Below are 21,367 nucleotides of genomic sequence, written 5' to 3' on the forward strand. Positions count from 1 at the left end.
TCCGAGGAGGTGAGGAGCAACGAGGCAGCACCACCCGCTGCTCTGTACCGTGTGCTTTTTATGCCGTGAGATAAAGGTGCGAGTGAGCATTGCCGCACGCAGCGCCGCCTTCCTCGCAGTCCTCAGCGTGTGCTCGCCTATAGAACACGGACAGCTGCGGGGGACCTATGCGTGCTGTGCCCAGTTCTGGGCCGCTCCATTGAAGAAAGATGTTGAGGCGCTTGAACGTGTCCGGAGAATGGCACCAAGGTACAGCCCTGTGAGGAGAGGCTGAGGGAGCTGGGGGTGTGCAGCCTGCAGAAGAGGAGGCTCAGGGCAGAGCTCATTGCTGTCTGCAGCTACCTGAAGGGAGGCTGTAGCCAGGTGGGGTTGGTCTCTTCTCCCAGGCACCCAGTGACAGAACAAGGGGACGCAGCATCAAGCTGTGCCAGGGTAGGTTCAGGCTGGATGTTAGGAAGAAGTTCCTCGCAGCAAGAATGGTTGGCATTGGAATGGGCTGCCCAGGGAGGTGGTGGAGTTGCAGTCCCTGGAGGTGTTGAAGCAAAGCCTGGATGAGGCATTTAGTGCCATGGTCTGTTTTTTTGGCTAGGGCTGCGTGCTAGATTGGACTGGATGAGCTTGGAGGTCTCTTCCAATCTGGTTAATTCTGTGACCTCTGGGGACTTGTCCAATTCAATCTCCCTATCAGAGCAGGTTCATCTAGATTGGCCTGCACAGGAATGTGTCCAAGTGGGTTTGGAAACTCTCCATGGAAGACTCCACAACCTCTCTGTGCAGCCTGGGCCAGTGCTCAGGCACCCTCAAAGTAAAGAGGTTCTTCTTTAAGTGGAAATTTACATGTTCCAGTTTGTGTGCCCATTCACAGAATCACAAAATGTCAAGGGCTGGAAGGGACCCCCAAAGCTCATCCAGTCCAGTCCCCCTGCCAGAGCAGGATCTCCTCTACCAGAACACACAGAAACACACCCAGGAGGGATTTTATTATCTCCAGAGAGAGAGGGAGACTCCACAACCCCCTTAGGCAGCCTGTTCCAGTGTTCTGTCACCCTCACAGGGAAAAAAATTGCTCCTCATGTTTAAATGAAACTTCCTATGGCTCAGCTTCCATCCACTGCCCCTTGTCCTGCCACTGGGCATCACCCGGCAGAGCCTGGCTCCAGCCTCCTGCCACTCACCTTTACATCTTTATAACCACTGATGAGGTCACCTTTCAGTCTCCTCTTCTCCAAGGAGCAGAGCCTCAGCTCCCTTAGTCTCTCCTTGTAAGAGAGATGATCCATTCCCTCAATCATCTTACCCCTTGTCCTGTCACTGGGCACCACTGAAAAGAGTCTGGCCCCATCCTCTTAACATCCACCCTTTAGATAAACATTGAGAAGATCCCCTCTCAACTCTTCTCCAGGCTAGAGCCCCATCTTTCTCACACTCTTTTCCAAAGAAAAGTACTCCAGACCTCTCATCATCCTCACAGCTCCCCACAGTTTTTAAGAATCATAAAATGGTTTAGGTTGGAAGAGACCTCAAAGTTCATCCAGTTCCAACCCACTGCCATAGGAACAACCCATTAGAACAGGTTGTTCAAGGCCACATCCAAACTGGCCTTGCGCGCCTTCAAGGAGGGAGCATCCACAGCCTTCCTGGGCAACCTGTGCCAGTGTCTCGCCACCCTCACTGTAAGAACTTCCTAACAGCCAGTTTAAATCTCTCCTCTGCCAGTTCAAACCCATTACTCCTCCTCCTGTCATTACAAGATCTTGTCAATAGTCCCTTCCCAGCCTTCCTGTAGGCCTCCTTCAGATGCTGGAAGGCCACTGCAAGGTCTCCCCAAAGCCTTCTCTTCTCCAGGCTGCAGAGCCCCAACTCTCTCAGCCTGTCCTCATAGCAGAGCTGCTGCAGCCCTCTCAGCATCTTGGTGGCCTCCTCAGGACTCACTCTAACAGTTCCAAATCCTCCTTGTGTTGGGGGCTCCAGAGCTGCCCCCAGGACTGCAGGTGGGGTGTGAGGAGAGCAGAGCCAAAGGGCAGAATCCCTTCCCTTGCCCTGCTGCCCACACTGCTCTTGCTGCAGCCCAGCACAGGGTTGCTGTCTGGGCTGCACTCACACTGCAGGCTCCTGTTGAGCTTTTCATCACCCCAGACCTCCAGGTCCTTTTCCTCAGGGCTGCTACCCAGCCTGGAATTGTGCTTGGGATTGCACTGACCCAGGTGCAGGACCTTACACTTGGCCTTGTTGAATGTCATGAGGTTGGACTGGGCACACCTCTGCAGCCTGTCCAGGTCCCTCTGGATGGATCCCTGCCCTCTTTCAAGCCGACTGTGTCACACAGCTTGATGCCATCTGTAAACCCGCGGAGGGTGCGCCCCGTTCCTCTGTCCATATCGCTGGCAAAGATGTTAATACCCCAGATTCCGGCGTGACGTAGTGAAAATGTACGCGAAAAGCCTTTCCGGATAGACAGCTTTAGGGGCTCGTTAATTGCACAGTGCTGTTGCACCGGCAGCTTCAGGTTGTTCTCGGAGAGCCCCCTCACAGCCGTGCGCTGGCCGGAGGGAAAAACAGCAGGAGCAAAAGGGCGGCCGAGCGCGTCACCTCAGCGCGGCAGGGAGCACGACCCCGGGCTGCAGGCGCGGCCGGGCGCGGAGGGCGGCCGCACCTGAGCGAAGGGGGCGCGGCCGAGGCGGGCAGGGGCCGAGCCGAGGCGGGCGGGGGCGGCGCCAAGGCGGGCGCGGCAGGCGCGGCTGAGCGCCGGCAGTGAGCATGGAGCGGGCGGCGGCGATGTTCACCTGCTGGGGAGCCGCGCTGGGAGCTGCCGTCTCTGTCCCTGTGCTCCTTCTCGTGGCAGCGCCCTACATCAGGTGTGTCTTACCGAGCGCGGCTCTGGCTTTTAGCGCTTGTGCGGGCGGCGGCGGCCTCCGCTGCGCGGTGCTGCGGTAGAGCCGGTGTGCGGCGCGTCTCTGGGCGGCCGGGTCTGCCCGTGTGTTTGACGGGAGCACGAGTGAAAGGGGCTCTTTCGTGCAGCTCGCACTGCTGCGGCTCCCGGGGACGCTGGTGCGCGGAAGGAGGCGCGGGGCGCTCCTGGCACTTGGCTGCGCACTGGCGCCGGCGCTTACCTCGGTGGCCTCCCGCCGTGTCCGACAGCCCGGAACCGGCTCTGAGGTCTGTGCCGGGACCGGCGGGGCTCGGACATGGGCCGCCGCCGTAACGGGACTCCCGCGGGGAGGGGCCGGCATTCTCCTCACGGCGCCGCGGCGGAGCCCATTGGGCGGTTGTCCGGCGGTGACGGCGGCAGCCAATGGAAGCCGTGGCCCCACTCGGCGCTGGGGCGGGCCGCGGAGTGAGGCGAGGCGCCGGTTGAAAGCCGGGACGCTGAACGGCGAGCGGGGACCTGAGCTGGTAGCCCGGTCACGACACAGTCGTGGTCAGCCCCTTCGGGTAACGACGCCCGCCGCTCCCCCGGAGCTCTGCGCGCCGCGGTCAGGCCAAACGCTGGGGCTGAACCTGGGGCACGGGGTGCGCCGTCTTGGCCCGAGTCCCTTAACGAGGGAAGCTGCCGTCGGGCCTAGGCCGTGACTGAGGCCACCCTCTCTTGCAGGAAGTATGTCGCTGGAGGACAGTGCAAGTCCACAGCTAAGCTGGAAGGGAAAGTGGTGATAATCACAGGAGCCAATACGGGCATCGGGAAGGAGACGGCCAGAGACCTTGCTCGAAGAGGCAAGTCACCTGCAGGCACCCATGCAACTCCAGTTCCTCTGCAGATCTGCGGTCCCTTTCCTGGATCGAAGGAAGGAAGAAGTGTTTTATGCTTAAGTTTGAGTGAATTAAGTTCCAAAGTTATTTCAGACAAGCCCAAGTGCTGCTCTTCCAGATGTTATAACCCCTGGGGTGCTAAGCGCAGGATACTCAACTCGTTTCAGTGCTCAAACTCCAAAAATGAGTCTGGTGACAAAAGTTGCTCTACACTGCAACTCTTTTGGGAGAACTGGAGGAGTTCCTCTTATCTTTGAGTTCCACTTGTATGAAGTTGGGAAATCAGAGAATCATAGCATGGTTTGGGTTCAAAGAGATCTTAAAGATCTTCTAGTTCCAAACCCCCTACCATGGGCAGGAACATTTTCCCGTGGACTATGGGTTCATAGCTATATGCTGTAGTTATTCATGTTTCAAGCTGATTTGGTTTAGGTGCCTTTTGGGTAACTGGTAAGGAAATTAAACTACCTATTCACAATCAATTTAGAAATTACTCAGTAGAATTCAAGTATCTTCTTGTGTTCCTGGCTGGACATTCCTGTTATAGGGGCAGATATAACCTGTCATACCAATGCTGTGGTACATGCTCCTGACCTGGGAGAACCTGGACAGAGGCACTTAGGTGTGCATTTCCCTGGCCTGAAAACAGCTTTGGGCTGTATTGGAACTAACAGTGTAGCAAAAAAGGCTTTGTCCCTCCCAGCTGCTCCAAATCCCTGAAGAAAGAAACAGTAAGTTGCACCCAGGCACTGTGCATAATTGGCCTGCTTGCCATATCTTTGACCATCCATTGTGGTCCACTGATCTCAGCTTGTGTTCCTGCTTTTTGTCCCCCCTTTGCAGGTGCAAGGGTGATTGTTGCCTGCAGAGACATAGCAAAGGCAGAGGCTGCAGCCAGTGAAATACGAGCAGACACAGGGAACCAGCAAGTCATTGTGAAAAAGCTGGACTTGGCTGACACGAAGTCCATCCGAGAGTTTGCTGAGAAATTTCTCGCAGGTATGGCCTCTAGCTCCTTATTTTCAGTGAGAATATTTTGCCAAGTACTGGTCAGTGGTCTTCCAGCAAATGCTAAATCCCTTACCTGGTTATTTCTACTGTGTTCAGTACTGTGGTTCACAGTAGGGGCTTGCCAGAGGCCATGAGTTAGTTTGTGGTCGGAGATGTATCAGTATTTTATTGAGGTGATGTGGCTGCAACTCAGGCATGGGAGTTTTTGGTGAGTTGTGCTACCTTCTTGTCTGTCTTTGGTCTCTGTTTACCTATTTAAGGACGTCAATTGTTTCTTGCAGAGGAGAAGGAACTCCACATTCTCATTAATAATGCTGGGGTAATGTTATGCCCTTACTCCAAGACTGCTGATGGCTTTGAGATGCATCTGGGAGTCAATCACCTTGGTAAGGCCATTGGAGTCGTGTTTGCATTCAGTATCTATGGCAAAATGCCAGAAGAAAATCCTGCTTTCAGATCACAGGATGTCAGGGGTTGGAAGGGACCCAAGGAGATCATCCAGTCCAACCCCCCTGCCAGAGCAGGACCATACAATCTAGCTTAGGTCAAAGAGGAATGCATCCAGACAATCCTTGAAAGTCTCCAGAGAAGGAGACACCACAACTTCTCTGGGGAGCCTGTTCCAGTGCTCTGAGACCCCTACAGTAAAGAAGTTCCCCCTTGTGTTGATGTGGAACTTCTTTTTCTTCCTCGTCATCAACAGAACAAGGGGACACAGTCTCAAGCTGTGCCGGGGGAGGTCTAGGCTGGATGTTAGGAGGAAGTTGCTGGCAGTGAGAGTGATTGGCATTGGAATGGGCTGCCCAGGGAGGTGGTGGAGTCACCGTCCCTGGAGGTGTTGAAGCAAAGCCTGGCTGGGGCACTTAGTGCCATGGTCTGGTTGATTGGACAGGGCTGGTTGCTAGGTTGGACTGGTTGAGCTTGGAGGTCTCTTCCAACTTGGTTGATTCTATGATTCTATGATCCTTCCATCTTGGGAAAGTATGGAAGGCTAGAATTAAGAGATCTGGAGATGCAATGCAATGTATTTGCTTATCATGGACCCGGTTTATGTATCTGTATGCATTACTTGGTACATTTGAAATGCATGATAGCTCCAGCTTCTTCAAGGTGAGGGACAGAATTAATGCCCCCCGAAAAGTTTAGGTGTTGCTTCTGGAAGGTCTTCTTTTCCCTGGACTGGATGTCAGCAGTAAGGTGTAACACATAAGTAATATGTTGCAAGTAATTTGACATTGCAGAAGGGGTACCTTTCAGAGAAGGATGATGTTTCCTTTCACCACTAGGTCATTTTCTCCTGACCTTCCTGTTGCTGGAGCGTCTGAAGCAGTCTGCCCCGGCTCGAATTGTGAACGTGTCCTCGCTGGCGCATCACGGAGGCCGAATCCGCTTCCATGACCTCCATGGTGAGAAGAGCTACAACCGTGGCCTCGCCTACTGTCACAGCAAGCTGGCTAACGTCCTCTTCACGCGGGAGCTGGCGCGGCGGCTGCAAGGCAAGTCCCCGAGGACAGCGGAGTGCTTTTCTGCCCCGTGGAGGGGGAGAGTGGGTTGGAGAAATGGTTTGAGGCAGGGCCCAGGGACAGCTTTTTGCAGCACGAAAGTATCTCCTGCCTGTGGAACCAGGAGACTTGAAACGTCAATAACCTTTATGCCAAGAGGGTCTGGCACAGTTGAACGCATGTCATTTCCCTCTGCTACCTGTCAAAAGCTAGCAGCATTCACACAGACAGGTCTGGTTTGCAGATGGGAGCTGAAAAAACTGAAGGAGCTGAAGTACAATTGCAGTTTCCAGTAGAAAACCTGATGCTGCCTTGGCTGCCTTAAATGTTGGTGGCTGGTAGAAGAAAAGCATGGGACTAGACATTACCTTTTAGAGCACAACATCTGTCACAGCCTTGTCATTCAGTCCTTTTCATAAACTGAAGCAGTGTTTAATTAAAACAGAAATGGTGTCTTCTCTAGGAAATTAGTGTTACAGAAAAGCAGAAGAAGCTGCTGTTCTGGAAGCCTGAGAGACACTGCTGCTGTTTTAGCACCCAGGCCCTCTAGCACGTGGTTTTGCAGGTGGTGTGTAGTGACTGCTGTGCTTGGAAGGGAGCGAGGGGTGCTCTAGCAAGCAATAACTACAGAGATCTTCTCTTATGCTCCCTGTATTCATGCTTGGACTCCTTTCAACTGTAGACTATCTGCAGGCAGAATTGAGGAGTGTATTACTCCTCTGTTGTTTTTTTCACAGGCAGGTTAATGCATGCAGATTTATCCTGGACTGCTTTCTTTTGCCACAGGCACTAAAGTCACAGCAAATGCTCTCCATCCTGGTTCTGTCTCGTCTGAGCTGGTCCGGCACTCATTCGTAATGACATGGCTGTGGAAGATATTCTCATTCTTCTTGAAGACACCTTGGGAAGGAGCTCAGACCAGTATCTACTGTGCAGTAGCAGAGGAGCTGGACTCTGTGACAGGACAGTATTTCAGGTGGGTGCAAACTGATGGAGTGATAGACTGTGGGAGGTAGCCTTGCTGGCTGCAGGATATTCGGGGGCTCACTAAGAGGCTGGCTTATAAAATTGGGAGTGGTGAAATTCTGGAGCATTACTCCTTCCAGTTCTGTTGCAGTGGTATTGTGTTAGATGAAATCCAGAAAGCCAGTCCTTTAGTGCTAGCACTATCACTGTACTCCTAGTGCAGGAATGGCTGTCACATGCTCAGAGCTTTAATCCTCATCTGCCTGAGACTAGGGCAAATCACTTTTTAGTAGAGCTGTTTAGTCAATGAGGTCACTCGAGTCAGTCCTGGGAAGACTATTTCGGTTCTCCTTATAGTTTTACCCCCACTGTGCTGCCAGGGAGAAGGGAGGGCTGAGGGTGCTACAGAGGTGAGATTTTCAGGACTGGTATGTGACAAAACTTGATTCTCCAGAGTGACAGAGCCACCAGTTGGGAGGGACCCCTGCTGGAATGCTTATCACTCTCTCCTATAAACTGTCTCCTCTAGCTCTCCCTACAAACACTTGTTTCTTGACTCCTTTGCCTTGCTGCAGGACCCTGCATAGTGATGCCTTTTCCCCTCACCAACTCCAGTCCAAAGCAGTTCCAAGTCATCAGCATCCTGCCATTTGATCAGATTCATGCAGATGCATCTGACAGCTTCCTGCAGGGCGTAGAGCAGTGTAACAATACTGGGAGTGGTTTTGGAAGCAAATGTGAAACTTGTCTGTTTTTTTTCCATGTGGATAATGCTGGAGCCTTCACATCTTTGCAGAGCTTCCCTCTTGTGCCCTATGACAGATTAGTCTCTGTAATGACTCTGTCTGATCGTCACTTGGGAGTTTGTACTGTCTTAATCAGACTTGAATATATAAATAGAGGTCTTAATCTTTCCTGGATGAGTATTTGTCCCAGGATATAAATGGAACATTTCTGTGCTGGGGTACAGAAACCTCAATGGATTTTAAACTCAGGAGTTTTGCATATGGTGGGTAATGAATAGCTTCAACAGTAATTCACATCTTACACTGGTCCAGCCTAAAATCTTTTTCACTTTCTGGGCAATAGAATATAGATGTTAAGAAAAGAGTTTGCATGCCACAAGACAGGAGAAGTCTACCAGAGTCATTTCAGGAGCAGGAGAGACTGTGCACTGAGAGCTTTAAGAACTCTCAGCTGGATAGAAATTTTAGAATGTCAGGGGCTGGAAGGGACCTCCAAAGCTCATCCACTCCAACTCCCCTGCCAGAGCAGTATCTCTTCTACCAGATCACACAGAAACACACCCAGGAGGGATTTGAATATCCAGAGACAGACACTCCACAACCCCCCTGGGCAGCCTGTTCCAGTTTTTCTGTCACCCTCACAGGGAAAAAATTCCTCCTCACGTTTACATGAAACTTCCTATGCCTCAGCTCCCACCCAGTGCCCCTTGTCCTGGCACTGGGCATCACCCATCAGAGCCTGGCTCCAGCCCCCTGGCTCTCACCTTGGCATCTTTATAACCATTGATGAGGTCACCTCTCAGTCTCCTCTTATCCAAGCAGCACAGCCCCAGCTCCCTCAGGCTTTCCTCATAAGAGAGTGTTCCATTCCCTTCTTCATCCTTGTGGCTCTGTGCTGGACTCTCTCAAGCACTTCTATGTGCCTCTTGAGCTAGGGGCCCCAGAACTAGACAAAGTACTTCAGATGTGGCCTCACCAGGGCAGAGAAGAGGGGCAGGAGAACCTCTCTCGACCTACTAACCACAGCCCTTCTAATACATCCCAGAATGGCACTGCCCCTCCCGGCCACGAGTGCACATTGCCAGCCCATCGTCAACCTCCTATCCACTAGGAGCCCCAGATCCTTTTCACTGCCTTCCAACAGATCCGCCTCCAACTTATACTGCTCCCTGGGGTTGTTCTTTCCCAGTTGCCAGACTCTGCACTTGCCCTTGCTGAATTTAATTAGATCTCTCCCTGCCCAACCTTCCAGCCTGTCCAAGGTGCAAGTTCCTCTGTTCTCTTAAACTCCCATGTTAGTGCAGCATCTAGCATTACAGAGGAGAACACATGAGCTCTCTTCCAGACAGGGTGCTGCCTGATTGCAGGAGCTGAGAAGAAAGGAGCCACAGTTTGCAGCATAATGGAACAAAGGATAACCAGACATGGTTATGACAGTATTATTATTCTGGGGTAGCTTTGCCTTTCATCACTGGCAATATAGTGGGATGAATAGGGTGGGACAAGCAGCATAGAGTGAAAGATTGTTTGAGCAGACTTTTTTTGGCACTGTTTGCTAGAAAAGGTGCTCCTGATGAAGCCTGGTCAGCATTTATAGCCCTTTTTGGTGGTATTAATGAGAATGTACATGGAGTAGTAGAGCATGTACAAGTTTCTTGAGGAGTTCAGACAAAAGACAGAGCTAGACTGGCTTGCTAGATTTTGGTGCCTTTGGGGAAGATTCTTCACTAGCCAGCTGGGAAGAAAGCTTTCTCAGGGTGGTTTAGCACCTACTTTTGCCTATTTGGTAGATAGCCTTTACCCTTCTTCAACTAGCCTTGAAGTTAAACTGATGAAAAGCAGCTCTCTTAGCTGAACACAGACATTTCAGTGTGCAGGTGGAGATGACTGCCTCAAATAAGAAGTGTTGTTCTTACAGCGATTGCCAGCCAGCGTATGTGTCACCACGGGCCCGGGATGACGAGACGGCAAAGAAGCTCTGGAGCGTGAGCTGTGAGCTCCTCCGCATCCAGTGGGACTAAGCAGTGCAGACCTCAACTGTGCAAATGGCTGAGCCCAGCAATGCTTCTCCTGGGAAAAGCACTGCTGAGAGCCATCAAGACAAGAATGCTGATACTTGGCTGCCCTGATGATGATTCTATGGACATAATCTGATACAAATTTCTGGAACGTTACACTTATGGATTGAGATTTGTGAGCAACCAGTCCCCTTTTCTAGCTGGAGAGTTAGAGCTCTGAAGCAGGTAGCAACCTTTGCTTGGTATCTCACACAACAGCCAGAGGCTGCTGGTCTCTGGCTTTAGCATAGAAATGAAGGTTGCAGGCTTAGCTTTAGATTATGAAGTAAGAGAAAAAGAATTACTTTCATCACCTAGGCTTTTCCTAACAGTGGTAGTAAAAACATAGGACTCTCAACTTGTGATCTGTGAGGTTATATTCAGTTCCTACTATTTGACCTGACAGAGTGAAAGTATTACAGATTTTCTGGCAATTTCATGCAATACAGATGCTCTCAAGCACACAGAAACAGGTGCTGGCCCTTTTGTGCCAAGCATTAGGAAGTTTTTCAATACAATCAGTACTTTCTCTCTGTATTCATTGTAAGAAGCTGGACCCTAGCCACTGGAGGATATTTGCCTCAACTGTCCATGGATTGCAGTAAGATGAATGAGGCTTGGCCTCTCTTTTGAAAACCCAGGTCTCAGAGCAGGTGAGTGGGAGGTTTAAAGCTGCAGGCAAATTACTGTATTTTAAAAATCATCATCTCTCCCGTGAAGCACTGAGAAAAGATGGTGTAAATGTCACAAGAAACACCCCAGCTGCACTTTAAATGACTTTAGAACCTAGAAAAGAGAGCAGAATGTGTAAAGAACATCTCAACTGTGTTAACAAGAAACAATTTCAAATAAGACTTTAGCTTTAAATGACAGTAAACCACCTGGAGCAATATAGCTGAAGCAGAGGTTAGAACTATCTTGATGTTGTGGTCAAGTTAGCTACAGGACAAGAAAGTAAGACTTGCACAGAAATCCTTGTTTGTCTATCCAGAAGCTGCTGGGCCAAGGCTGCAGCCTGGCCTTGCCATCCCACAGACCTTGCACTTCCAAAGGGCAGCTGGGTCAGTTCACGCGGCGATGGGACTGCTCCCTCGAAACGCCAGTGCTGCTTTGTTGCAAATCGCTGGAGTGTGATCCATTATCACAAAGGAGTTCTGAAAGAGTTAAGCAGGTAGAGAACAAGTGCCACAGCCTCACTTTCTGAAGGTTTTGGAGCTGCACGTGAGCATGCCACTGTGACCACCTTGGGAAGCAAAGGCCAGGTTTGTGATGCTTTCTACCTAGATGCTGCCTGTGGAAATCAGTCCTGTGCTACCTCTGAGCAATACTAAATAAAGCCATTTTCCTTTTGCAGCAGACTTTATCTTCCTTCAGAAATGGTGAATTGGTTCACTTGGTGTTGCTGTTATCCACACCTGCCATGCCAATGTAGAGAACTCAACGTGGGTAACATTTTGAAGTCTCTTGGTGTTTCTGCCTGCTGCTCTACTTCCCCCCTGCCCCTTCTTTATGCTTTATCTTGAATATGAAACTGAATCCACAACTACAGTGTAGCACTGCAGGCTTCACCTGCTTTCTCTGCATGTAATTCTCAGCCCTCAAACGTGGCTTTCAGGAGCAATGGAGACCATTTTTTCAAAGAAGCAGGAAGTGTCTCTAGGCTGAAGTATTTTGCCATGGCTCTTCCAAGACAGTCTGACTGGAGATGTAACATAAAGCATGTATGCACACGCTTCCAGAGAGACACACTCACTCTTTTTGACCTTGGCCAAGTAATTAATACCTTCTCCTAGGTTTATCTGTAAAACAAGGGAACAAAGGCTCATTTAGCTGTGTGGAGACTTACAAGAGAGAGTTATATTAACTCAGAAAGCTCTCTACAGAGGATTACTGGTCTGAGAGAGTACATGTTATGAGGGTGAGCTAGCTAGCTACCAGGAGGACTTCTGAAGAGGTTCCAATTCTCCTAAATGTTGAGGACTCTGTAGCAGAGAGAGATTTTGCAATAACAGAACAATTCTCCCCCTTCTAATTACTCTGCTAAGCTTAGCCAAAAGCAAAATACAAATCTAGAGGAGATCCCCAGCTATGCTGAGATAAAAGCAAACATTAACAGAAGATCTGTTAACAGTCATAATACTTTATTATCTCTTTTTCTCATTGTAAACAAACCTTGGTCATTAACAATAGAAGTTGTTTTTGTCTGGCAGTTCTCAATCCCTTTTTGATGATCAAAAATTCAAAGCCCCAGGATAATTGCACTATTCATGACACAAGGCAGTTAGTCAGGATCAAAATTCCAGTTCTGCTGGCAAGAGAAAGATCCCTACCTTTTCAGGTTAAGAACATGAAATAACAATGAAGACCACATAAAGTGCATCAGGTACAGTGCAAAAAAGGTCAGGGAGAAAGGCAGGTACAGAACTGACTGATCTACATGGCAAACTCCACTCTGTGCTCAATGCAGCTGAAAGAACTTGAGCAGAGAGGCAGAGATTCCATCAGTGCAGATCTGGATACCCACAAACAGTAAAGTCTGCTCATTAACAGAGATTTGGAAATGGTGGAAGGCATGGAGAGTGTCACGTTTTAGGATTAGCCTAAGGGCTGAAAGCCGATGGAAAGCTAGGTCAGTCTGGCCAGGAAACAAAAGCAGCTTTCATTAGTACTGCTGGCTAATGAGATAATGCAAAATCTGCGGGCAGAAGATTCTGAAAGCTAAACGTGGTCATTTCTGACTGCTCTCAGGCATTTCTAGCCCTGCTCTAGTGAGCAGAGCTCCTGCAGAAGAGGTGTTTGTGTCAGTGGGGCACTGCTCATGAAATGCTAAAAGGAGACAGACTGAGCCCTTTCCAATACCGGGGGAGTCTGTTCTGTCAGTACAGTGAGCTTGGGGACAAGGCAGAACTCTTCTTGACACTCTTTGTTATTTGGTGTACTGAAACTATTTCCAGTTCCATTACAAAAGCTGTTGTTTCTTCTGAAGCACTCAAACTTGAAACAAAAACAAGTGAAGTAGGTTTTCCTCACTTCATGTACTGAAATACCTGCAAATGGCAAACTCTTGCTTATGGCCTTGTCCTGATCTGTTTTTCTGAAGGTCCTGTTACTGTCTACCATTCTTCTGTGCATTTCTCAGGTCCCAGTCATGGTTGCAGAGAAGCAGCTGCTTTTTTTTTTCCCCCAGCATCCCTGAAACAAAGCAATTACACAAAGATTTCTGCCTTTTTTTCCCCTGAAGCTGAGTTAAGCTACCATTTCCAGAGCACAGCCTGTCACTAGAGTCCATACAGTATGTCCACTCAAGAAAAAAAATTAATCTGGTGTTTTACTGTACAGGACAGGGACTGATTATTCTGTTAGGAAACAAATAAATCCCTGAGAGGGATGCAGAGTGCCTCTTGAGCTCCACCTCTCTGTGTTTTCTGCAATAGCTGATGAAAAACTGTGGAGGTTTACTGACCACTGTACAGTGACAAAGCTGCACTGCAACCATTTATTGATATCCCAGCAAAGAAAGAGATATGTGATCCTTCAACTAGTTTAAAGGACTATTTTCCCTTTGTACACCCTGTACAGGTTATGCCCTTTATAGCTTCATCCATCTAGTGAGGTCTCAAGTGCCATATGTATGGCACACAATGGACAGTGTGACTGGTAAGTTGAAATCTACCATGAAAGATCTATCCTTGCCTTTCCAAATGAACTAAAGAAATGGGGCACACTGTAATAGTGGGGAGGGGGGGGGCGGGTAAGAAAACCCAAACAACCAAAACAAATACTGTAATAGTGGGGAAATGTGGGGAAGAAACCCAAATAACCAAAACAAATAATCTAATAGGGGGAAATGTGGGGGAAAAACCCAAATAACCAAAACAAATACTCTAACAGTGGGAAAATGGAGGTTAAAAAAACAAAACAAATACTCTAATAGTGGGGAAAGAGGGGGAAAAACCCAAATAACCAAAACAAATACTGCAATAGTGGGGAAATAAAACAAATAACCAAAGCAAATACTGTAATAGTAAGGAAATGAGGGGAAATAGTAAGGAAATGAGGGGAAAACAAATACTGTAATAGTGGGGAAATGGGGCAAAAAAAACCCCAAACAACCAAACCAAATCTGTAGCAATGGTTTGTGTAGAGACTTAAACCCTGCTCCCTATCTCTCAATTTCAGTCTTTGTAAAAGATCTCTGCAAACTTGAAAGAGTTTAGAGGAAACCCATTAACAGGGAAAGTTCTATACTCCAGGCTAACACAGAGAAGACAGAAATAGCTTAGCAACTCGGTAGAGGTTTTCTGGATTAAAAACCAAACAAACAAAAAAAGAGAGTAAAGTTCAGTGCCTTTCAAAAAAAACTCAACAAACCAACTTGAACCAAAGCAAACCAAAGCACACCTCCCAACTCAAAGCAGACACAGAGGTGCTCTTTTCTATATGCTGGAATTCTTGCTTATTCAGTTTGACATTCCTCCCCCCACCCCCCCCGAAAAGGTAGCTGAAAAACACCCTGAGGTAGTGACTGTTAGTAAATATACAGGACTGGCACTTGTAATTTAGTTCCTTGCCATACACCAGAGGCACATGAGTAGCATCCATTTGCCACCACCATCAGGCGAGAGACTTGCATTTTACCAAGAGGTTGCTGAGCCCCACGCCTTTAAGCTGTCTCGGAGCCTTCCCCTTCTGTATGCTGGTGAAGCTCAATTGCTTGCTATTTCCTTGTGCCCTGGGGAAGCCGATGTCTCGTTTTGGGCTGGTGCACTGAGAGCCACTGGGCACAGATGGCCTTCACGACGTCATCCCCGCTGCTCTCGGCCAGCTGTCGCACATGCTGCACCAGCTGCACCGCTCTGCTCTTCTCCTGCCTCACCGACACAAGATAGGCGGAACGCAACTTGCTGCACATCACATAGGCCTGGATCTGAAGCAGAAGAGGCAGGGACAACGTGGTTAGGATCACAGAATCATAGCATCAGTCAGGGGCAGAAGTGACCACAAGGATCAGCCAGTTCCCACCCCCCTGCCATGGAGGCAGTGACAACGTGGTTAGAACCACAGAATCACAGCATCAGTCATGGTTGGAAGGGACCACAAGGATCAGCCAGTTCCAATCCCCCTGCCACAGGCAGGGACACCTCACACTACAGCAGGCTGTCTACAGCCTCATCCAGCCTGGTCTTAAACACCTCCAGAGATGAGGCTTCCACCACCTTCCTGGGCAACCCCTTCCAGGCTCTCACCACCCTCATGCTGAAGAACTTCTTCCTCACATCCACTCTGATTCTGCCCATTTCTAACTGTGTTCCATTCCCCCCAGTCCTATCACTACCTGACAGGCTAAAAAGTCCCTCCCCAGCTTTCTTGTAGGCCCCCTTCAGGTACTGAAAGGCCACAATAAGGTCACCTGGGAGCCTTCTCCTCTCCAGACTGAACAGACCCAAATTCTTCAGTCTCTCCTCCCAGGAGAGGTGCTAACAGGGCAAGCTTAAGCAAGGATTCACTGTAAATACTCGATTAAGACACATGTGGTAGAAGACAGTAGCAGCCTATTAGAAAGTGGAGTGTGGCAGGGAGTAGATCCCAATTTGGAAGTTGGAGTGACAGCTTTATTTTATCAACTTTGTCTGCTGTGAAAACTTGTTTACTGTGTCACCATGGAATTAATATCAGGAATCCTATCTTGCTCGTGAATTTACCACACCCTCAGCAAAGAGTCTAAACCAGCCACTATTTTCTGCTGCCTGTTCTAGAACAACTTCCACCTTGCAGTGATAGATCTGGAAGTCGGCCAGTGGGATGCCCATCCACAAGAAGGGCTGGAGAAGGAATTGGGAAATTCCAGAGCTTTCAGCCTGACCACAGTGCCAGGCAAGATCATGGAACAGCTGATCTTGAGTGCCGTCACAAAGCACCTACAGGATGGCCAAGGGACCAGTCCCAGCCAGCGTGGGTTTAGGAAGGGCAGGTCCTGCCTGACCAACCAGATCTCTTTTAATGATCAGGTTCCTGCCTGGTGAATGTGGGGCAGGCTGTGGATGCAGTCTATTTGGACTGCAGCAAAGTCTTTGACATTGTCTGCCACACGAGGCTCCTGGCACAGCTGGCAGCTCTTGGCTTGGACAGATTCACTCTGATATGGGTCAAAAACTGGCTGGAGGGCTGGGCCCAGAGCGTGGTGGTGAATGGTGCCACATCCAGCTGGGAGCTGGCACTGGTAGTGTGCCCCCCCAGGGATCAGTGCTGGGCACAGTCCTGTTCAATATCTTTACTGATGATCTGGACAAGGAGATTGAGTAAGTTTGCAGATGACACCAAGCTAGGAGCAGCTGTGGATCTGCTGGAGGGTAGGAGAGCCCTGCACAGGGACCTAGACAGAGGCCAATGGGATGAGACTGAACAAGGCCAAGTGCAGGGTTCTGCACTTTGGCCACAACAACCCCAAGCAGCATTACAGGCTGGGGCCAGAGTGGCTGAGAGCAGCCAGGCAGAGAGGGACCTGGGGGTGCTGGGAGAGAGGAGCTGAAGATGAGCCAGCAGTGTGCCCAGATGGGCAGGAGAGCCAATGGCATCCTGGCCTGGCTCAGGAGCAGTGTGGCCAGTAGGATGACAGAGGTTCTTCTGCCCCTGTGCTCAGCACTGCTCAGGCCACACCTTGAGTGCTGTGTCCAGTTCTGGGCTCCTCAATTCAAGAGAGATGTTGAGGTACTGGAACATGTCCAGGGAAGGGTGATAAAGCTGATGAGGGGCCTGGAGCACAGCCCTGTGAGGAGAGGCTGAGGGAGCTGGGGGTGTGCAGCCTGCAGAAGAGGAGGCTCAGGGCAGACTCATTGCTGTCTGCAACTCCCTGAAGGGAGGCTGTAGCCAGGTGGGGTTGGTCTCTTCTGCCAGGCAACCAGCAACAGAAGAAGGGGACACAGTCTCAAGCTGTGCCAGGGGAGGTCTAGGCTGGATGTTGTTAGGAAGTTGTTGGCAGAGAGAGTGATTGGCATTGGAATGGGCTGCCCAGGGAGGTGGAGGAGTCACTGTGCCTGGAGGTGTTGAAGCCAAGCCTGGTTGGGGCACTTAGTGCCATGGTCTGGTTGACTGGATAGGACTGGGTGCTAGGTGGGACTGGATGAGCTTGGAGGTCTCTTCCAACCTGGCTGATTGTATCATATTCTATGATAGAAAGGCAGAATGAAAAGCCCATTTTTCAGTCTACATACAATAGTTTGTCGGTAGGAGCAGGGCAGAGGACAGTCACTACTTTTAAAGTGTGATTCCCAGTCTGTGCCACTCAAGCTCTACCACAACCCACAGCTCACAAACCTGTCTGTGACTTTGCAGCTGCTTGCCTGGCTGCTATGAATGCTAATGGAGAAACCAACCATTGTAGGTCTTGCTTCTCTGAGAAAAACAACTGTCTGCCACTATTAGAAACTTACATGTACCTGTGTGAAAGCTGAATAACAAAACCAACCCACCTATGCACCCCAATGAAACACTTTCCCTCTCACTGTCACAAATTCCCAGCCCTCACTCTGAGGACTCGGAGAGTTTGGGCTGTTCAGTCTGGAGGGAAGAAGGCTCCCAGGTGACCTTATTGTGGCCTTTCAGTATCTAAAGGGGGTCTACTAAAAGGCTGGGGAGGGACTTTTCAGGCTCTCAGGGAGTGCCAGCACTGGGGGGAATGGAGCAAAAGCTGGAAGTGGGTAGGTTCAGCCTGGATAGGAGGAGGTAGTTGTTCAGCATGAGGGTGGTGAGAGCCTGGAATAGGTTGCCCAGGGAGGTGGTGGAAGCCTCATCCCTGGAGGTGTTTAAGGCCAGGATGGCTGAGGCTGTGGTCAGCCTGCTCTAGGGTAGGGTGTCCCTGGGCATGGCAGGGGAGTTGGAACTGGCTGCTCCTTGTGGTCCCTTCCAACCCTGACTGATTCTATGCTTCTATGACTGTCAAGGAATTAATAGTTGTAATGACAAAATGCCACAGGTTTAGTTACAAACACCACAGCCTTGAGGATTTCTCTGTAATTTCTACAATCTAGGAAGTGGCTTTCTGTGCTAGTTTGAGCCTAGCTGGGATATTTTGGTGAGAAGAATTAGATGCTAGGCTGTGAAAAGGAAGCAATGGTGATGTCTGCTGCACTCATAGGTTTGCTGAGATGGATAAGAAGAACATAAGCATAGATAACAGATTTGCTCTCTAGGCTCTGGGGCTGCATGAACTTCTCTCTCTAACCTAACTTGCTGCCTGACTAATCCTTCTGCTTCCTAATCCCGCTGTCCAACCCTCCAAACTCACCTTGAACATAAAGCAAAGTCTGGGGTAAGGTAGAGGGGTGGGAGTGTGGCTGGGAGCCCCTCCTGGTGGCTCTGGTTTCTGGCAGGGCTGTTGTGTTTCTGTATTACTTTTTAACTTGTCTATTTCTGTACAGATTGTAAATACCTGCTTGTATCTTGTACTAAGATGTAAATATAAAGCTTCATTCAATTCTTCAGAGCAGCTGAGTCTAGTCTGGGTGATTTTCTGAAGTGTAGGGGGACAGGTAACACCCAAACCATCACACTTTCAAAGCTTTAGCTTGAGTGAGGATGAGACAGAAGATGATGAAAGAGAGGAGATAGCCTGCAGACCAAGACTGAGCTGTTTAGCTCTGTGAAATGAGTTCCTGTACTGTACTTTCATTTACCTTGTTTTCATCACTGTCCATATCCTGAATCAGATTATCAAGATCCTGTATTCAAAGAAAGGAAAAAAAGTGTTCACACTTGGAGTGACTACAGTTTGCAAACCTTTACCTGACCAGGAACCAAACCCCTGCACAGAGATCACAGCTAGGTGGTTACCATGTCCCAACAGCAAGTGCTGCAGATGCACAAAGCCCAGTTCCTCCCTTTACTGCAGCTTGTCCTGCCTGACACCTGCAGGGTATCCCTAGAGAATACCATAAGCCTGCCACTCACCCCAGGGACATGGCTCCTGTTGCATGATATGGATTTGTAGGTTCTCTGCATTTCAACAGGAGTTTGCCCTGTGGGTCCCAAGAGGTGAACTGTGTCCCCCAGCCTGATTAGTGGAACTTCACTAAGGACATCTCCTTCCTTCACTGGGATGGAGAAAGACATTGCTAGGGCAAAGGAAATCTTCACATTATTTCCCAGGGAGGTAGCAGATTTCTACCTCCACACACCCTCTGCATTAAGCCAGAGAAGCCTTGCTGAATGAACTCCTCTCGCCCCAGCCAGGAGCATTTGGCAGGATCCTGTGAAGCAGAGCTTCTCCCTCCACCCTGGATACTCACTTGGGAATTGCAGGGCAGGAGCATGCTACAGCTACATATCAGTTCCTCTTAGAGTAACCTGCATAAGGCAAACCACACACTCCCACCTTCAGCCGAGGTGTGGAGTACAAAGGCAGAAGAGATGAAGGACTTGCTGAAAGAGCAGCACAGGCACCAGAGGACGGTTTCCATGTGGCCTGCATTGTGTGTTTTATTTAACAGGGGCCCATGGAAGGACAGAATTACCTCAGCAGGAATGTTCTTGAACTCATGCAGACAGTTCAGGATAATGTTATCTCCGTCATTTTTTGCTGCCACTCCAGACTCGCTGACGCACTTGAGGAGCTGCCGGATCTCGCTGTACTTCTGCTGTTTCACCAGTTGCTTGGCCACTTTGCTGTACACTTCTGTAGCCTCCAGCTGGAAGTCCTAGAGGGTAGTTGGAACACGAGAGTAAGATGTTAAATGTCCTCAGCAGGTCGTCTATACAACTCGGATAATGTCCTCAAAGGACAATGTATCATCACACCATGCTCCAAAAAGTCAAAGCTGTTTTGGGGGCCTTATTTTCCTGTCATCACTACTCAAGGCTTAGCTTAAAGATTTTCTATAGTCATTCTTCAGTAACATTACAGAGCACTGTTAATGTCCCCTTTTCAGGAGTGGCAAAATACCACTTTGGTTTCTTCTGGCAAAACCTTTGTCATAGGTCCCTACTCGCTTAGCAAGCTCCCACTGTATTCTCTCAGCCACCCCACCAGCACCTACCCTTTTTGTACCCCAAGATCCTGACCACTGTACACATCCTATATAAAGGAAGAAATGATAAAAGCTGTGGACTGAGCCTGCTGTGGATAATGAAAATGAAAGAAAGAAAAAGAGGAAAAAAAAGGAAGGAAACAGAAGCGATGCTAAGCACCTCAACTTCTACCCACGTGTAAAGGGTTAACCCTCCTGGGGGAGTGGTCTTGACCCTGACCTCAGGTCCTCCTGACCCCTCCCCGGGGTGTGTCTCTCTCTCTCTCTCCCCCCCTCCTCTGTCTACCTCCCTCTCTCCTTGCCTCCCTGCTTGCCAGCATCACCATCCTCTTTCCTGCTACTCTTTGTTTTACCACGTGGCCATCACCCACGAGGCAGACAAAACCATTGCCATCAAATCTGGTTCTATTTACATATTTTGTATCTTGTTTTCCCTTCCCTAGACCTTTTGTAACTTCCCTACCTCAAATACCTTTCATTTACTGTTAAAGTTTTTTCTTCTTTTAACTTCCAAATCAAAGTGAGATTACTTATTTGGGTGTGTTTTACCTTTTCCTCTCTCTACATCTAATTCCTTTTCTTAGGGAAAGAAGGGGGAAGAGAAAAAGGCATCCTATAAAGTGGTTATTGGTTCAGTATCTGAAGGAGGCCTACAAAAAAGCTGGGGAGGGACTTTTTAGGTTATCAGGGAGTAACAGGACTAGGGGGAATGGAGCAAAGCTGGAGGTGGGTAGATTCAGACTGGAGGTGAGGAGGAAGTTGTTCAGCATGAGAGCGGTGAAAGGCTGGAATGGGTTGCCCAGGGAGGTGGTTGAGGCCCCATGGCTGGAGGTGTTTAAGGGCAGGCTGGCTGAGGCTCTGTGCAGCCTGCTCTAGGGTAGAGTGTCTCTGCCCATGGCAGGGGGGTTGGAAGTGGATGACCCTTGTGGTCTCTTCCAATCCTGACTGATTCTATGACTAACTATATTTGAGTCTCTGGGAAATTTAAACTAGAACCGAGACACCATCCAGGAGTAAGGAGAGGTCTTCAGAGAGAGTTTGCAGTTGGTTTTCTCCTCTCAGCCAGGACAACAGTACAGAGACAGCCCTAGCCTTACGTATTCACTGTGTCTGCATGGCTACCATGAACTGCAGGCAGTTACCAAGTCAGAGGTCTCTGCTCACATCTGTGATTGTGTTTTGCCAGTTACATCATGGAAAGGATAAGGCACAGTGCAGGAAAAGCTGTACTTTATTTCTCTGTAGGACCCAGTTAGTTTGGAAGCATCCTACTGAAGCAGCATCTTTATTTCCTTACCAAGCTTGCTCCACATAGA

At 49.3% G+C, this 21,367-nt stretch overlaps 2 protein-coding genes across 6 annotated transcripts in view; one reads left to right on the forward strand and one right to left on the reverse strand.

Moving 5' to 3' along the window:
- Nucleotides 1-212: 212 nt before the first annotated feature.
- Nucleotides 213-11,382, forward strand: LOC135175561 (retinol dehydrogenase 12-like). 3 transcript variants are annotated; one of them, XM_064143877.1, is made up of 7 exons: nt 213-249; nt 3,593-3,711; nt 4,591-4,746; nt 5,040-5,144; nt 6,045-6,254; nt 7,047-7,236; nt 9,891-11,382. In XM_064143877.1, the coding sequence occupies exons 1-7, from the start codon at nt 239-241 to the stop codon at nt 9,991-9,993; spliced, it is 894 nt and encodes a 297-aa protein (XP_063999947.1). In that variant the 5' UTR covers nt 213-238; the 3' UTR covers nt 9,994-11,382. The 3 variants fall into 3 exon arrangements, with proteins under 3 accessions (XP_063999947.1, XP_063999929.1, XP_063999937.1); XM_064143859.1 differs by lacking the exon at nt 213-249 and adding an exon at nt 2,708-2,855; XM_064143867.1 differs by lacking the exons at nt 213-249; nt 9,891-11,382 and adding exons at nt 2,708-2,855; nt 7,802-8,564.
- A 3,148-nt stretch (nt 11,383-14,530) lies between these two features.
- The window catches only part of ZFYVE26 (zinc finger FYVE-type containing 26), a 74,687-nt gene continuing 67,850 nt past the window's right edge, over nt 14,531-21,367 (reverse strand). For all 3 annotated transcript variants that reach the window (XM_064143956.1, XM_064143950.1, XM_064143945.1), the window contains 3 exons: nt 19,539-19,721; nt 18,702-18,746; nt 14,531-14,956 (listed from right to left, as the gene is read on the reverse strand). In XM_064143956.1, coding sequence (XP_064000026.1) covers nt 14,747-14,956; nt 18,702-18,746; nt 19,539-19,721 — 438 coding nt within the window. In that variant the 3' untranslated portion in view covers nt 14,531-14,746. The remainder of the gene's footprint in view (nt 14,957-18,701; nt 18,747-19,538; nt 19,722-21,367) is intronic.

This window comes from Pogoniulus pusillus, chromosome 1 (assembly GCF_015220805.1).
Source record: "Pogoniulus pusillus isolate bPogPus1 chromosome 1, bPogPus1.pri, whole genome shotgun sequence".
Lineage (NCBI taxonomy): Eukaryota > Metazoa > Chordata > Aves > Piciformes > Lybiidae > Pogoniulus > Pogoniulus pusillus.

What these genes read in the sequence shown, in the direction of transcription:
- LOC135175561 (XM_064143859.1), top strand. Translation starts at nt 2,758, where the DNA reads ATGGAGCGGGCGGCGGCGATGTTCACCTGCTGGGGAGCCGCGCTGGGA. An exon ending in CAGAGACCTTGCTCGAAGAG is followed by an intron (nt 3,712 to 4,590) that starts GCAAGTCACCTG and finishes CCCCCTTTGCAG; the next exon opens with GTGCAAGGGTGATTGTTGCC. An exon ending in TGCTGAGAAATTTCTCGCAG is followed by an intron (nt 4,747 to 5,039) that starts GTATGGCCTCTA and finishes TGTTTCTTGCAG; the next exon opens with AGGAGAAGGAACTCCACATT.